This window comes from Lissotriton helveticus, chromosome 4_1, assembly GCF_964261635.1.
Source record: "Lissotriton helveticus chromosome 4_1, aLisHel1.1, whole genome shotgun sequence".
Lineage (NCBI taxonomy): Eukaryota > Metazoa > Chordata > Amphibia > Caudata > Salamandridae > Lissotriton > Lissotriton helveticus.
Genome location: NC_136063.1, coordinates 655,650,346 through 655,668,228, shown reverse-complemented (window position 1 = coordinate 655,668,228; position 17,883 = coordinate 655,650,346). Strand labels below are relative to the sequence as shown.

General features: G+C 40.9%; 1 protein-coding gene across 1 annotated transcript in view; it reads left to right on the top strand.

Moving 5' to 3' along the window:
- LOC144827279 (lipoxygenase homology domain-containing protein 1-like) overlaps positions 1–17,883 on the top strand; it is a 453,506-nt gene that overhangs the window by 210,590 nt on the left and 225,033 nt on the right. Inside the window, exons 5-6 of the mRNA XM_078685654.1 lie at positions 115–337; positions 15,822–15,976. Of these exons, the coding sequence (XP_078541780.1) occupies positions 115–337; positions 15,822–15,976 (378 nt within the window). The remainder of the gene's footprint in view (positions 1–114; positions 338–15,821; positions 15,977–17,883) is intronic.

Sequence of the window (17,883 nt, the reverse complement as noted above, 5' to 3'; positions counted from 1 at the left end):
TATCAGTTTCGTATTTTCTTCTCTAAAATGCGGTCTAGGGACCATAAAAGCAGAGTTTTTTCTCCTATGGTATTGCAGACTATGCAGTAACCGTTTGCTGTCCTTTTTCTGTAGGTTCATCTTCCACTTGACTTGGGGGAGCTTTACAAAGTGCGACTTGGACTTAGGAATTTTCAGGACCAACCAGCTGAAGTATTTCTTCAGCATTTTAAAATGCAAAACACAGCGACTTGTAGCACTTTCAGCCACACCATAAATAAAACACTTCCGCTTTCATTTAATGGAGACAGATGCATCGAAATCCCAGTTGAGTGGCCATTAAAGGCATCCCTTTCAGGTATGTATGCTATATATCTGCAGTGAAGTGGCAGAATGACCGTAGAGGTTCGTAGGGGGCCATTGTATAACCCTCGCATATATGTTTTTATTAGAAGGCTATTACTGTTAAAAATACATTTGTAATATATAAAATTAGTAGAAAAGTGATTTAAGAGTGTCGGTGATAAAATCAGAAATCTGATTCACTGTTGTATTATCTAGTTTAGCATGTCTTAGAATTCTCAATTTGTTAATGAATAAGTGCAGGTGCCCAAGTGTTTGACCAAAAACCCCAGGCTGGCACTGTCGAAGGTCAGGGAGCCTATTTCACATGTCTGCGTAGCCTTGATTACCCCTCATCCCTCTATAATCCACCACCAGACACTCCCTGACTCTCTATCTTATTTTCAGCTCTCTTTCTTCCCTCCATTCTCCCTTTCTCACTGTTCTTTCTCTTCCTCTTTCTTATCCCCTTTTGTGTTTTTCTTTCTCTCGCTCTGGATCAAATTTTGTTGAGAAAATATAAGTGAATGAAGGCATCAATTAGCAACTGGAAGAAATGTCTCATGGTTTCTAGAGAAAAGTTTCAATTGCCAATGCCCTGGAATTATCCCATTTTTCCCTGCCCCAAATAACGGTTTGGTACAAAAGGGGGTGGTGATGGATGGAGCATCTGAACCAATCAAACACTCGCACCCAGTCGATAGATCTGGGTTTAATCCATCACCGTTCTTTAGCCCACTCTGCCACCCCAGTTCAGACATGGCCATATGCAAATCAGTCTGACCCTGTGCCTCATGGGAACAGTCCAGCCGAACTCCCAAGCCATGCCTTCCCTGGACGGGAAACAAGCTTCCGAGGACCGGTTTCTGGCATTTTAGCCGTCTTCAGCCCGGCTTGCTTGAATCCAGTGGCAAAGTGAGCAAGGGACTCACGTCTGAGCATACCCTGCCACACTTATGGCGGCCAAAGCTGTACAAAAGGGGGTGGTGATGGACGGAGCATCTGAACCAATCGAACACTCACACCCAGTCAAAAGATCTGGGTTTGATCCATCCCCGTTCTTTAGCCCACTCTGCCACCCCAGTTCAGACATGGCTATATGCAAATCAGTCTGACCCTGTGCCTCATGGGAACAGTCCAGCCCGAACTGCCAAGCCATGCCTTCCCTGGACCGGAAACAAGCTTCGAGGACCGGTTTCTGGCATTCCAGCCGTCTTCAGCCCGGCTTGCTTGAATCCAGTGGCAAAGTGAGCAAGGGACTCACGTCTGAGCATACCCTGCCACACTTCTGGCGGCCAAAGCGGTACAAAAGGGGGTGGTGATGGACGGAGCATCTGAACCAATCAAACACTCACACCCAGTCGACAGATCTGGGTTTAATCCATCACCGTTCTTTAGCCCACTCTGCCACCCCAGTTCAGACATGGCCATAACAACCCCCTTTTATACCAAATAACGGTTTAGCAGGAATTCTGGTAAATCCATGGGAGGGGAAATACCAGGGATTAAAAGATTGTGGAGAATAACATGGAGGAATCAGTGTTTCCGTCATGATTGCCACATGTTTTACTGGGTATGTCACACAGAGAAATATCTGTGTGAAACTACGCAACACATAAATCAATTGAGACCACAAAACTCCTGTTAGCAGGCCTTTTGAATTAACAGGCTACTTGCAATCGAGGCCAAAGAGGCACGACTAATCCTGGTCTTCATCAGTAAGGCCGCAATATGAAATACTTAATAATTACTGCATGAAATTAAAGCATACACTTAGTTGCAAAACTGGTGGGTTCAGAGTTTTCACTCTAGAGACAGCGACGGTGTCAAATCAGTGACATCTTAGATTGCACAAATATGTGTTCTGATCACGTAGAGGCGAGAAGACAAAATCTCTTTATGTTACGGGCCCTCCTAAATAACCACAGCAATCACTCGCATGGGCAAATGACCCACTTCACGGGGCAAACAACTTAAAAGACAGAACTCAAGAACTGCATCTGAAAGTTTTCCACTCTCATCTGTTGGGCATCACACTTAGAATATGGTACTGGTCTATCAGCATTTTATTCATTGATATTTCACATGTATATGCACTAGCTGCTTGACAGTATCGCCTGGTGCCAACACAGATCCACCTCATGAGTAAGAAAGGTTCTGAGTGATAGTCTGAGCAATATGTGGATCTGGGAAATTAACACAAGACCAGGCCTAGACACACATCAGATTCATTTGCCTGAAACTTACAGAAACTAAAGCTTCTGGTCATTGGCGATCTATCTTCACACATTCCCATTGCTTTGCCATTGCTAAGGATCATCAATCAATCTAAGTAAGCTGAATCATCCACCTTTAGATTTAATAATGAAATGATTTGCTCCTTTTATATGTTGCCAGATTGATAATCTAGAAAGAGAAAGAACCTTTGTAGGCAGAGTAGATTATTTCATGCTTTCTGCTCCAGGCTCCCTCAATAAATCAATACAGTGTGTATGTTGTTTTAGTTATTGTTGGACTTGGCCCTCTGCCCAGGGTCCCCCCCAAATGTTTTGCCTCCTGCCCTCCTGCCCTCCTGTTTTCTGAATTTCATTTTTGTTGGCATTAGGACTCAGTGCACATTATCACTGCTAACCAGTGCTAAAGTCCTTGTGCTCTCTCCTTTAAACATGCTAAAATTGGCTTACACCCTATTGGCACATTTATTTACTTATAAGTTCCAACTAAAGTAGTACTACAAATACCCAGGGCAGTGACACAAACCCCTAACAAGCCTCACTGCACAGTCACATCTGAACCAACGCCGGACAACTCGAAGCCTCGCAATGTAACACCAGCAGACCACGCACAAAAGCCATAAGATACAATCTTCAGCAGGCAAAACATGGTATTGTGCCCGACCTGCATTCCTTCACGGTTAGCCCGAACTTGTCACTTTGTCCCGGTCCAAATACCCAAATATATATTAAAATGTAATATATTTTTCTAAATTTGTTTGTGATTTCAATTACTGTTTGTTTGCTGCAGAAATACTTATTGCTGCTAAGTTAAGCCTGACTCGTTTTTGCCCAACTCCCAGAGGGTTAAGCACAGGTTAATTTAGTGACTTTTGTAGTTCACTCTGACAAGGATTGTGGTTGTTGCTTCAGCAGAGTTCTCACCCCCTCAAACTATAGCCCAATTTCTTACAGGTATCATTTTAGCACTATAATAGTTGATACCACTGTTTGAAAAAGTCTTATTTTGCTCACTTGTGACATCCATGAACGCCTCAGTTTCAGGCAATTTGGGATGTACGTGAGTAAGCAACTCTATATTATTTGACTACTGAGTTTCACTCTTTCTCTCAAAACAAAAGCAAATGCCACCTGTTCAATAAATATGTTTCTATCTACTGGGCCTGTCTAGGTGCACTCTCCACAACAGGATTGGATGAATATGATGAATGTCTACTTCGAAAAGTAGTAAGTGGTGCTATGGCAAAGCCCTCCCTTACACAGAAATAGAGCCATGCACGAACAGCTCGGCACACATCAAATTAAATACAAAGGGGGCCATTAGGATGGCGGGTGGACTTTGCCTGCCCGCCATCCTCACGGTACTTGCGACCGCCCACCATAAGGGCGGGGGTCCTGTGGGGGGTGTTAGGATGCGCCCGCCACAGTGGCAGGCGCATCCTGCATTTTTAACATTGTGGCGGGCGGTGCGCTCAGCATCGCCCGCCACAATGCTAAAAATGCATGTATGCATTCGCATACACAAAGCGGCAGGCACCGCGCGGTGCCTGCCGCTTTGTGTATGCAAATGCTGGGGGGTACCACAGGTACCCCCCGTGTGCACCCCCCACCTCGCCTTCACTCCGGGGGCCCGCAGGGGGCCCCCAAAGTGAAGACCGCCTGCCTTTCCGTGGCCTTTCCTGTTGCAGCCCATACTAATATGGCTGGCGGTGTCTGATAGACACCGCCACCATATTAACCCCTTCCATGCTCATGACGGAACGGTTCCGTCAGGAGCGTCGGTTGGCCTGTGCTCATGACGGAACCGTTCCGTCATGGTTCATAAGCCCAATGGAACGTTCAGCACAGCGCAGGAATTTGCGCCGCGCTGAAGCGGTTAATCCTTTTCCGCCCCGGTCGCAAGGCGGAAAAGTGGCGGACGGTCTTTCCGTCCCCGCGGACCCCCCAGCCATGCTAATATGGCGGGGGTCATTCTGGTTAGGATGGCGGGCGGATTGCCCCCGCCAGGCTGGCGGTGGCTACCGCCAGCCTGGCGGGGGCATTCCACCCGCCATCCTAATGGGCCCCAAAGTGTCTACATCCTTTCTTACTGAAAGCATTTTACTCCACTCCTTGTGCACATGTGACAGAAAACCCATTCAACTTCAGACACGCTTTTAATAATAGAGGCACAGTCTTAAAACTCCTAGCAATGCCTTGCAGTCACGTGGACATAGTAATGCCCACCATCTTGCAGCTGGCAGTCTGTAACATAGAAAGAACTCACCTTTCAGATGGTTCACCATCATGTACTGAAGAGTACTCAGCACATGCCAGCATGTTTCTTGTTGTTTTGCGGCAATTACTTGAAGCACATAGAGGGTTAGGGAAAGATAGGGTACTTAAAAAATCTGAAGGAAATCGGGATTCTGCTAATGTAAATAGCAGTGCAGATTTATTTCATTTTTTTCCTTACCATAAGATTCTCCAGTACTCAAACGTGCAGTAGCAGTTCTGCAAGTTAAAACCCTTTCCTTGCAAATGAGGCTTAAATGACTACTCATCCATAGATAAATAAAGACATGTAAACATTCATTCATACATGCATACATACATGCATGTATACGTAGAAAATACGATAAGGCCCAAGTTCTCTTGTATTTTTCTGCCTGTGCACCTGACCCTCCTAAAAGGAGGGAGCTGGGACTTTCATTGCAGACTATCAACATCCCAAAATTATATGCTGTTGTTAAAACTGCCAAAATAAGAAAATACAAAATCAAATTAGTCTAATAAATACCACTTGCACTTGCTATCGTATATTGAAACTGACATGACTTAAGACGTGTTTTTCACACCAATGTATGCATTTCAAATACATACAGCACAGCAACAATGCTCAGAAAGCATGAATGTGCAATCCTTGCTGATCAGGCGTTTAGCATTAAATACTCAGTCGGTAAAAAAAGAAAAAGAAAATTCTCCCTAACAATTATGGTAAGGACCCTCTGTAACCAATAAAACTCACAGTAGAAATAATGGCATTACGTAGAAGCATAGTCTTTTAAGAACAGCTTAATGTGTTCTGATAGTCTTATATTATCACTTATAATTTGTGTTTCAACTATAAATCAGAGATGTTTTAATGTAAAGGCCTGACCATGACCCCAGATAAAGTGAGTGGGACAATTAAAATATCCGTAATAACGTTGCTAAATAAAACACCTTTTTGTATTTTTGACAAATGAGCATATTTTGTTTTCGTTTCTTCAAACATTCCACACACTGTAGGTGTGCTACAATGTACATCATATATATATATATATATATATATATATATATATATATATATATATATATATATATATATATATATATATATATATATATATAATTTATGGAATATTTGAGAATTTGCCTTGGCAGAAGATTTTGGACTGGGCGAGAATGCTTCCAACACAAATCCTACACTAGACAGCACACACTCACCCTTCTGCTCCATGGTGGAAAAGTTGTGTGTAGTGCCCGGCAGCCTGTTTGGGCGCCAACACAGGGTAGTGAGCAGTCGCAGGCCATTTTTAGTAAACATGGTTCTACACTGATTTCTCCCCCTTGTGCAAATAAGCGTAGCTAATTTGGTTGCTGTACTTCATTGAACGAAAAAAAGAAACGTCCATTAGCATGCATTCCTGGTCTGCCCAGCCTTAGCGATCAGACTCATGCAGTTGGTAGCAAATAAATGAAGTTTGAGTCCTTTCTTTCTTCTTACTTCACTTCTCTGCCTTAACTCTCTCTCTACCTTTCTTTCGAAATGTTCTATGTACCTTCATCTGTCTTCTCTGTCTGAGCTTTCTCCATCTTACCTTTGTCTACCTCACCTCTGTCTGAATATACCATACTGAACTTCATCTGTCTCTATCGCTCTCTCGTGAACTTACCTCTCTTTATCACTTTGTGCCTACGTCTATATCTATTGCTCTCAATCGCTTTTCTCCATCTCAACTATCTGTCCCTAATCCCTCTCTCTGGACCTCTTTGCATCTTTGCTATGACCTCTCTGTATCTCTCCTCCATCTACTTCGCTTCTCACACAACCTCATCTCTAGCTTTACTCACCTCTCTGTCTGTCTCCAAGTCTCTAATACCTTCATTCTCTCTAACTCTCAGCCCTTTCTGTGCCTAAACACTCCTCTTTGTCTCTCTATTTCATTTCTCTACCTCACATCCCTCTCACTAATTCACCTCTCTATGCACCATTGCTCTCGCTCTCTACCTAACCTCTCAAGTTAACTCACCTTTAGTCACTACTTCACCTCTCCACCTTCTCTTTCTCTTGTTCAATTTCTATTCATTATACTTCACCACGCTAACTATCTTACTCCTTCCTGGCTAATCCTGTTTCCCAACCTTTCCCCTATTTCCTTTATTATCAACTGTTGGACCAGGCTCTATCTGCTGGGTCATCCCCAAATGTTTTACCTTTTTCCCTCCACTTTTGGCGTAATTCGCTTTTGTTGGCCTTAGGACTCTGTGCACTTTACTGCTGTAAAACAGTGTTAAAGTGCTTATGTTCTCTCCTTAAAACATGTTAGATTGACTTATACCCAATCAGCATATTTAATTTACTTTTAATTCCCTAGTAAAGTGGTACTACAATTACCCAGGTCCTGTAAATTAAATTCTACTAGTGGGTCTGCAGCACTGATTGTGCCACCCACTTAATTAGCACTTTAAACATGTGTTAGGCCTGCCTTTAAAGAGCCTATGTGTGCAGTTTTAAACTGCTTTTTCAATGGGGCAAAATAAACCTTTTGCCAGGGCGAAACGTTCTTTTTAATACATATTAGTCCCCCTTTGGGTAGGCCCTGGACAGCCTATAGGGCAGGGTACAATGAATGTAAAAAGGTGGACGTGTACAATATTAGTTTTCCACTACTGCAAGGCCTATCTATCCCATAGGATAACATTTGAGTTGCATTATTCCATGTTATAAGGGTAATTTCCAAATGAGGAGAGATAACTGTCTCATGTTTGGTGTCTCTGAAATTCTAATTTAAAATCCTAACTTATGGTGAAGTCGTATTTTAAATTATAATTCTGTACATTCCACTTTGAGAAAGGATACTGAACTTAGACGGAGTAAAATGAGGAGACTAACGCCATGACCGAGACATTCAACCATTAAGGCAATTTCGTATCGGAAGACACATTCCCCGCAGTCCGCAGTAAATCTCCAGCGATTTTTGAAGGCATGTCATTGGCACAAATTACAACAATTAATTAGGACCTAGTTCCTTAAAGTGTTCCTAAATAAAAAATCTGCCAAAGGGTCCTCTCTTCATACAAGAATTCTCTTTCTCCTAAAGATGGTCTTTTAGATACATAATATAATAACACTGAAATGTCGACTAACTAACCCATTTGTGAGCAATAGAGCAGTGGATAAGAATTTTCTACTTAAAGTTTAGAGAAATTCCTTTTGTGATTAGATATTGGAAATAGGTTATCTGCATCAGTGACAAGTAAACATATGTATTCGAAGATTGTTAATGGCTGTCAATTAAGTATTTGTTAATATAGTCTTGTACCTGTGAAACAATACATTGAATTATACATTTTTGCAAAAAAGAATACACCCGTTTTGTATTTTGATTTATTGATTTACTGTTTTGATTGTATAAAATTGAGTGGTTTTATTTATATATTTGAGGTCACTAGGTCGGGCATTCTTAAATGATATTGTGAAAAAGGCAAGCGCCGAGATGCCTACGGGTAATCGAGCGCTATATAAGAACGCATAATAATAATAATAATAATAAATACTATTTACTCAAATAAAGGCCCTTGTAGGCACTTTGATTTGTCAAAAACCTTTATTTCCCAAGCCCACAAGGGTAGATTGGTTACCCAACAAATATAATCACTTTGAGAAAGTTGGTATTTTCTTGCCTTAGCTATTTAGTGCCTGCAGCATGCCTCTGGTCACATGACTAGTTGTAGTTGGCAGTTGGGCTTTGCGTATTCCTACTAGACAGCCACACACAAGGATAGCTTAGGTGTGACTGGATGGGCCATCACTGACGGGATAGGATGGAGGAGGTGGGCCCAACCTCACTTGCACTTGAATAGGCTGTATCCTGTATCCACACAAAGGGCTGCATACCTCCCTGCAGTTAGTCTGGAGGCAAAGCAGGGATGGCAGGGCATCTGTCCACTTCAAAGGCATACCTCTGGAAGCGTCTTCACACTTCAAAGGCAAAACTGTGTATATAAGCAGTACCTCAGACTTCACTACTTTAGAACACTTCTGGACCTGTGGGTACTGTAGGAGGAAGAAGGACTGCTGTGATGCTACAAGGATGGCCACTCTGCTGAACTACTGCCATGCATATATGCTAATAAGTATAACTTTCACACTGTTTTTATTGATTTTCACTACATTGCAGTAAATGGAAGCAAAACATGATGGAAACCAATAGTTCTGCACATCTCTGGTACAGAGCTGCCCTTTGTTGTGAGAACCCAGCTGTGTGTGGTTGAAATCTTTCAAACCAAGGGAGGGTAAACACTGGTTTCAGCTTCAGCTAGATAATGAGGCTAATCTTTAGGTCAGGCAAGGTTGGAAATGAAGTTAAACTTCTGAACAGTGGAAAATGTGTGCTGCACAAACAAAATGGAAGGCAAACCAAAGTGCACAATTTAAATGTTGAAATGTGTGTGAGGTCAAGTTAGAATACCCTTTTATGGCATATTCAATGACAACAAAAACCTTCACAAAACTTGCAAGTTTGGGTTATTTTTGTAACATTTACATGTTTGTGCGGGTAATCTGATTTTTGCAACTGAGCATCAGGCGTTCTGCAGCTCTGAAAATAGACATGGGCCTGTGAAGCAAGCTAACCTTTATAGCACTTCATCACCACTAATAGTAATTGAGTAGCGCTGGCTCCCTAATCCGACACCCATCATCCAACTCAGAAGTGGTGTGGGTAACTAGATGTGGAAACTATATGGGTAAAACTCCAGACTTTTGTGCCTACAGGAGTAGAGCAATGGGATGTCACAAATGAGACAGTGGTTGCAATAATGCAGAACTCAGAGGGGCATATATGTTGAATGTTTATCAAAAATGTAATTTAATAGATGTAAAAGCACAAGAGAGATTGAAACTGGGAATAAAACCAGAAAGCCCATGGTTCATGACCAGAGATGAGAGTCAGCGAGATCTGTTACATTCTGTGCGGCCAGTGTAATAGGATAAAGAAGACTACATTAAGAATCTCAAAGTAGATGGTTTGTGCAAGGCATATTAATCATTCAAGTCTCATGATTGGTAACATTGTTAAGCAGCAGATTCCTTAGTGACCCTAATCCCTAAGTACTGGTTCCTATGTATGTTGCTGGAGGCATGAACAGCAACTGTATTTGACAATATAAATCCTCTTAGAGTGTCAAAGAAACCCGAGCCAGTGTGTTCCCTTTTGCTGTTGACCAGTGGGTACCTAAATGGTCAATTCCCATTCTTGAATTAGCTGGTAGAAACATCACCAAGACCCTCCTTGTTCGATGGCTGCTCCATAGTATTAAGATCAGAGTAAAGTTCCACAAGCACTGTGGAATATGGTCTGGGAATGGGGAGAGATGGAACTTCAAAATACCAATCTAGATGAGTTTTCCTGGGGAAAGAGCTTCCTTATATCCAACATGTTAATTGTGTCAAGAACAAATTATAGCCTGTGTGAGTAGCTACCTGCGCACCTTCTGCATCACTGCTATGATAGAAGAGTGGAGGGTGGGGCCCTAAAGTTGGAATGCCATAGAAGCTGCTGATCCTGAGGCACTCTCATAAATAGGATTAGTTGAGCGGAAAATCTAGAACTGTAACAAGTTTGCAGCTTTTCCTTCTTATGTGTAGTTCAGTACCATATTTTCTAACCCTGGGTTTAATTGTATTCCCATTTATTTCATACATCTGGTAAAGCAATAACATTGCTATATTGGCAGGTTATTGTAGACATTATGTAATGTATTGAAATGAACCTAATATTTCTTTCAACCAATTGCATTGCTGGGGACACTTGAGACTGGTACACTGGATTTCAAACGTGTCTGATATTTATTGACTGTACTTACTATAACCAAGGCTTTCAACGTAGTTACTTTACCTTGTTCATAAAGATCTGACCTATCCCAAATATAACAATGAACCTAAGTAAACAGCCCCATTCAAAGAAGATAGATTTTCTAATTGAATACATCTCTTTCTTTCCATAGAAAGCAAAACAAGCAATTTCCTCTTGTCTCTGCCTATTCTTCCTAGAGGGAAATTTGCTAATTAAATGAGAGACCCACTTTACAAATAATCTGCTTGTTATTTTGACATTGGAGTTCATTAAATATAACTACGTTTTTCACATTTCCTTCTTCCCTTGCCCAGTTTAGTTCAATTTTTAAACTTAGCAGTGAATGGACTCATCTATTCTGCTACTTTATTTACTTTCAAGACTTGAGAGTTACTTGTCCTTAAGCATCTTATAAAGTGTTGAGGGTAATCCTTCATTCCATGACACCTTTTTTCAAACCATATCTTGATTGCTAATTAGGAAATGTGTTCAACTGGATGGCTCTAGTTTTTAGATCACGCAAATTTAATTTTAGATAACTGAGAAATTATTCCTCCCTTTTTGCCTCTATGCTTTTATAGCATGTTAGTGTTCCCAAATTCCTAATCAGAGACATCCATAAAGTTTGTGTAGGATTCTAAAAATTCTGATAGTTCTAGGAGGCAACAGAATTGATAGAAAAAATATTAATTATGCCTGTGATTAAATAGGAGAGTAAAATAGTACAAACCCTCTCAACATATTTAAGGCTCTAATGGGCAGTTAGGGTTCTCAAAACTGTTATTATGTGTATGCCTAAAATTCTGCAGCAATGGCTCCTTTGATGACCTTTTGAATAGGCAGGTTATATTTGGGCCAGATGTGTGGACGTTTTTTGGGGTCGCAAACGGGAGATGAGCCTGTTTGTGACCGAAAAAAGGGTCCTGGCATGTACAAACGCTATTTTGTGAGTTCCTGACTCGCAAAATAGGGTTTGTGACTCTTGCTATTAGGATGGGGCATCCCTTGCTAATAGCGAGCATCAATGCAGTGTACCATTGTTTTACAACTGCATTTGCGGCCTCAAAACTAATCACTGACAGAATATCGACTACAGAAATATCGACGTCAAAAACTATCGGAGGCGAAATATCGATGTCCACAATATCGAAGTCCTATCTACATTATGGTAAGTACAAAAATATCGAGAGACAAAATATTGTCAAAAATATCGTTGTTAAAAATATAGTTTTTTTAAATGTTTAAAAAATAATGTAAAATAAATTAAATAATACATATAATTAAAAGAAACATAGTTAAACATATTTTAAAATGTTTAAAATTATAACTAATACACATAATGTAAAAATAAATTAAACATATACGTATAAAATATAATATATATAATTAATAATATTTTTAAATAATTATTGTAATAACTGATAAATTGTTCAAAAACTGTTTTTAAATGATAACTACTTATATACACATACAATAATATAAATAAATATATAAAAAATATAAATAACAAATAAAAAATGAATTTTTAAAATAAATTATACACTACATTAACCCCTTCACTGTGGGGCTGTTCCCCCCCGCTGTGCTGGGGGGCGCGCACAACGCCCCGGTGCTCATGACGAGCTCAGCTCGTCATGAGCCACGGCACTCCGGTGCTCATGACGAGCTGAGCTCGTCATGACCACGCCCGTTCCAATGGAATGCTCAGCACAGCAGGGGAATCAGCCCAGCATGCGAGCGTTCCATTTAAACGGGCGCGTCATGGGCCCCGGAGCGCCGTGGCTCATGACGAGCTGACCTCGTCCTGAGCACAGGAGGGGCTAACTAAAACAGTAAATACTGAATAGCAAAGGGGATAAAATTACTATTCCCACTACAGAGAGTGCAACAGTAGGGAAAGTGTTGGTAAGCGTAGGGGTAAAAATTACTATTCCAACGCCAGAGAGTGCAACAGTAGGGAGAATGTTGGATAGCGTAGGGGTAAAAATTACTATTCCAACTCCAGAGAGTGCAACAGAAGGGAAAGTATTGGATAGCGTTGGGGTTAAAATTACTATTCCCACTCCAATGAGTGCAACAGTAGGGAAGGTGTTGAATAGCATCGGGGTAAACATTACTATTCCCAATCCAGTGAGTGCAACAGTAGGGAAACAATAATTTAATAATTACTTAATTAGAATTAAATTACTTCCCACCCTATTCCCCTATAAACTCACAACACACTCCAATAATGCATTAATACACTGAGGGGCCGATTCCAATTTTGGCTGGAAGGGCTCCGAACCATGTTCGGAGCCCTTCTGACCGAATCGGTCAGTCACGGTCGGATTCCTTCCCGACCGAGCCATTCTGATGGGCTCGGTTGAGAAGGAATCCAACTCGGATTTCCGGATTACGGACAACAGGTTCGGAGAGCCTGTCCGCAGTCCGGAAATCCTCTGTGCGACCGAGGGAGTACGATGGCAGCTTTTCACTGCCTTTTTGAGCCGGTCTGTCCGACACGAAAAGGCAGTCGGAAGCTGTCTCTGGGGGCCCCCAGCAAGGCCCCCATGGGTGTAAGGCCGACGGATGGCGGCCTGGGGGCACCTATGGTGCCTCTCCGTTGATCCCTGCACCCGGTGGCAGGAGTCTTGGGGTGCCAGCCACAGGGTGCAGAGATGAACTGCACCCCTGCTTTCAGCAATGCAAGCATGCTTTCCGGTCGGAAAGCATGCTTGCATTGTAAGGTATACGAATGCGACCGAACGAATCGTACTACCAGGGCTCCAACCGACAACAGCAGGTCGGTCTGTTACAGCTCCGGCCCGATGTCAGACCGACTTAGGTCCGTCCGACATCGGAATAGGCCCCTTAATATAATTACCAAGTAATCAATTAATAAAAAATGATTACCAATTAATAATTATTTAATAATAGAATAATTATCAATACCAATAAATAAAAATAAATAATTAATTTACTATAATTAAATTACTTCCCACCCTATTCCCCTATAAACCCACAACCCACTACGGTACTAAAATGCATATTTTACTTACAAAAACATTACTAACTTCCAAAAATGTTATACATATATTCAAAAACCAATGCAGTACAATACTTAAAAAAATATATAAACACAGACATGAAATACATAATAAAATGCGTAACACTAATAAAAATAATGATATTAGTAACATCGATATTTTTGCTATCGATATTACTAACTTCAATATTAACAAAAACTATATTTCTTACCTTCAGGTCGATATTCTGGTCATCGATATTCTTGATTTTGATATTCTGTCCCTACGAAATTTACAACTTGATATTACTGTAGGTCGATATATAAAACTCGATATTTAGACTGCGCACCCCTCAAAACACTCACAGTTTACTACCTTCTTCAAGTAGGTGGAAAACCGCTTGCAAATGGGAAGGGGTCCCCAGGGGACCCCTTCCCCTTTGTGAGTGTGTGCGAAAATATTTTTTAAGAGCAGGCAGTGATCCCAGAGACCACTGCCTGCCCTTAAAAAATGAAATTAAACATTTTCTTTTTTTTTTTATTGCATCCCGTTTTCCATTAAGAAAAACGGGCTGCATTTAAAAAAAAAAATAACTGCTTTATTTAAAAAGCAGTCACAGACATGGTGGTCTGTTGACCCCAGCAGGCCACCATCTCTGGGAGTGCTAGCCACCACCACGCGAGGGATGCCTGGTCTGCACCATGGGGGTGCCCAGGAGTGGACACTTCACAGGGAAAGCCAGGAAGGGTTCCCTTGCGGTATTCGTACAAGCGCCGGGAAACCCACTGCGGGTAGCTGTGCGCTATACAAGTACAAAAACATTTACATTTACACCAATGGGGTCGCAAATTGCAACTGCCTCATGTATATTATTGAGGCATGCAATTTGTGACCCCATTAGGAATCGCAAGCAGTGTCTGAGACATTCAATTTTGTGAGTTGCAATTCGACGCAATTTGTGACTCGCAAAATTGAATGGTCGTACATCTGGCCCTTAAACCTTTGTAATATGTGATACAGTTTCTTTGTATAAAGAAGAAATAAACATTTGAGTATTATAAAAATTGTGTGTTCATCTATAACAATATTAGATTTGTGACATAGTGTTGGTTAATAATTCTTTATACAATGATAGGAAATCTATCCTCAGAAGACAATACCATTAAGTTATCACAATTTTGCTTATACACAGTTCTCTGTTATGGTGAGTACCCACATTCAAACATGGCAGTAAATGTGGGATGTATCGTTACATGTGATCTATTTTGATCTACGTAACCTTTGTGGTGGCATGCCATCCTCTTTCAGAGTCTTCTGCAGACCCCTTTTCTTTTCAATGACAGGTTAGTACAGAGTCTTGCTGATCCTCTGGATATTACCCAGTCTTAAAACTCTTTCTTTTAAGTCAACAAAAGAGTCTTCTCATCTTCTACATGCAGTTTTACAATGTATAATTGATTAGTCTGGTGTAAGATATTCTCTTGTTTTATCTTCGAGTTTGTTTTGCTTTTGTCATTAACTGCTTCATAGTCTGTCACATTTATAGTACAATCAGTCCCATCTGTACTTTCCCTAATTTGTGGTTTGGCCTGTTGCCTAATGTCTACAGGTTGTGAGATCTCTGTCTTCTGTTTATCGATTCCCTCCACCTAAGCACTTGTCCTTGTGAGATTTGTATAACTTGACTTGGAACCATGGGCAGCAATTGATGGCAACAAGGGTCTAACATTAGTCTTTGCCCATAATTCCTCTCCACTCCACACCACCTTACCAACCGCATGAATTTTGATGAAGTCTCACATGCTGGAAGGACCAAGCAGGCTCGGAAAGGAGCCAAGAGCACTGTATCAATTCAGTGCCTTAATAGTCACACACTTAATAACACCTTATTTCCCATTCATGTTTTTTCACTTCATATCATGCCCTGGTTTAAAAATCTGAATGGTCTGCATAACTCATCATCTGCCTTAGTAGGAGGAGAATCTACTACTGCAATGAGAAATCTGAGAGTCAAATATTACACACTGTTTGTGATTATATTTTCGACAAGAAGACCTGAAAGCCCATTCTGTACTTGATATCTAGCAAGATTTCAATACTATTATTTACTCACTCTTTGCTTACTTGTTAATTACAATATTCCTTCTTTGTTTCCTCAGAGGTTACATATCAGGTTATTATTATGTCCAGCCATTATGTGGAGAAGAGGAACATATCTCAGGTTTCTCTGTGCCTGTATGGTACAAATGGTGATACAGGAGAAAGGTATATTTCCAAGCTTTGGGCCGACGAAAGGAAAGAAAACAGCAACCAGGTGAACTATCTTTTCTCCTAAAGAAATTGGCAATGGATCAGGTTTGCTACAGTATTGTATTATGCCACACATTGTAATTTAATGGGCCATTAATACTACAACAGCTATTTGCAATTGAAGGGGCCATGAAATAGATTAAAATTGAGCTGGACCCTCTCAACCTTTCTGGTTGATACATTTTCATTTCATTTAGATGTTTTTGGTTTTTTAAAGATTCTCATTTCACACTGGATCAGGGTTTGTTTTGTGACAATAGTGAATGGTAATAATACATTATATTTACATAGTGCTTAGTACCCCTGACAAGGAGGTGCTGAAGCACTTTGCTGCGAGTAGCACACTACTCCAGAACCCAAAATTAGAGTTAAATAGTTAGTAGATTAGTAATATGTGCTTTCTGTTATTTTGCTTCTTGTGGATTAGTTGTGTTAAGTTTGTACACCTAAGTTCTTGTTTGCTTATTAGTGTTTTGAGTAGGGATAAAATGACGGCAATAGATTAGAAAAGGTGAAATAATAAGTTGTAATCGGGGGTAGTGGATACATGGATATGTGTGCTTGTTAGTTGAGTGGATTGGCTAAAGAAGATGGGAAGTTTGAAAACGATGTTTGAAGGTTGATAGTCGTAAGAGGTTTGGAATGAGTCAGAGAGGGGGGTGGAACAAAGGTTGAAAGGTGGAGATTTTGTTTAGCAAAACTGAAATTAACTTTTGTATAAATATAAAGAAACTTAGCAAAGTTTTAGTAGCTGGAGTAAACATTTATATAATATATATATATATATATTACCTACTGGCGGTCGCCAGTAGGTATATATAGTTAGGATTTTTTCCCTATGGGATTTTTGAAAATTCTATGTCTAATAACTTTGGCGTTTGTAGACGGAATTGGCTGAAATTTTCAGGAAAATGGAACATTTTGTTTCTGAGCAGCCCCTGAAAATTTGGGGGGGTTTCGTCAAGGGGGGGCCGAGAAAAAAGGGGGGTCCCAAAACGTGTTTTTAACATTGAGTTTTCCATAGGGCGGTTGGCCTCACTTTTAGCCCGAACGGCTGAATGGATTTGCACGAAACTTGGCAAAATTGTAGGGACTGGTAGCCCGATGTGCCTTTTGTAGGTCTCAATATATGTGCTACAGTGGATTTTGAGAAATTAACGTTCAAAAAAAGATATATATCTAGAGCCGCGCCTGGAGCGCTCCCCGGTACGCGTACCGGGGAGCGCTCCAGGCGCGCCACGCGACTTGCGCACGGCAAGCTGATTGGTTCTCGGGTGTCTGTAAACATTCGAAACAGTCCGCAGGGGCCGCCATCTTGTGTCTCGGTAGGATTGAGACACAAGAGGTGGCAAAAATCAAAGGGGGAAATGAGCAAGAGGGGGCAGGGTACACACCCCCTGACCCCCTAGGTTTCATGTGGGGGCCATAAAAGGCTCCCGCGGGTGAAAAAAAAAAATTTAAAAAAATTCGATTTTCGCGGGGGTGAGCGCCCGGTACGCGCACCGGGGAGCGTACGGGGGAGCGTACCATGGAGATTAAAAATGACAGACTTTTAAAAAAATAAAGCTTCTTTTTAAAAATTGGAGGTAGTTCTGAAAAGAACTTTTTTTTTCATTTTGTTGTTTTATATATATTTTTTTGTTTTTGTTGTTTTATATTTTTTTAGACTTTTTAAAACAATTTTATATTTTTTTTGGATTTTTTTCAAGGGAAAAACAAAAACAAGGATTCCAAAACTGCTCAACAGGAGCAAAAAAAATTGAAAATTTAGGGACTGGAAGAGCAGCGGTGTTGCTGTTTCTTTAGGGCAATCAGTTCAACACTCTGCTCCCCATAGCAGAGCAGTTCGTCACACTCTGTGCACAAAAATTTGATGCCCGCAAACACCAGCTGAATGTTAGGGATCATTCT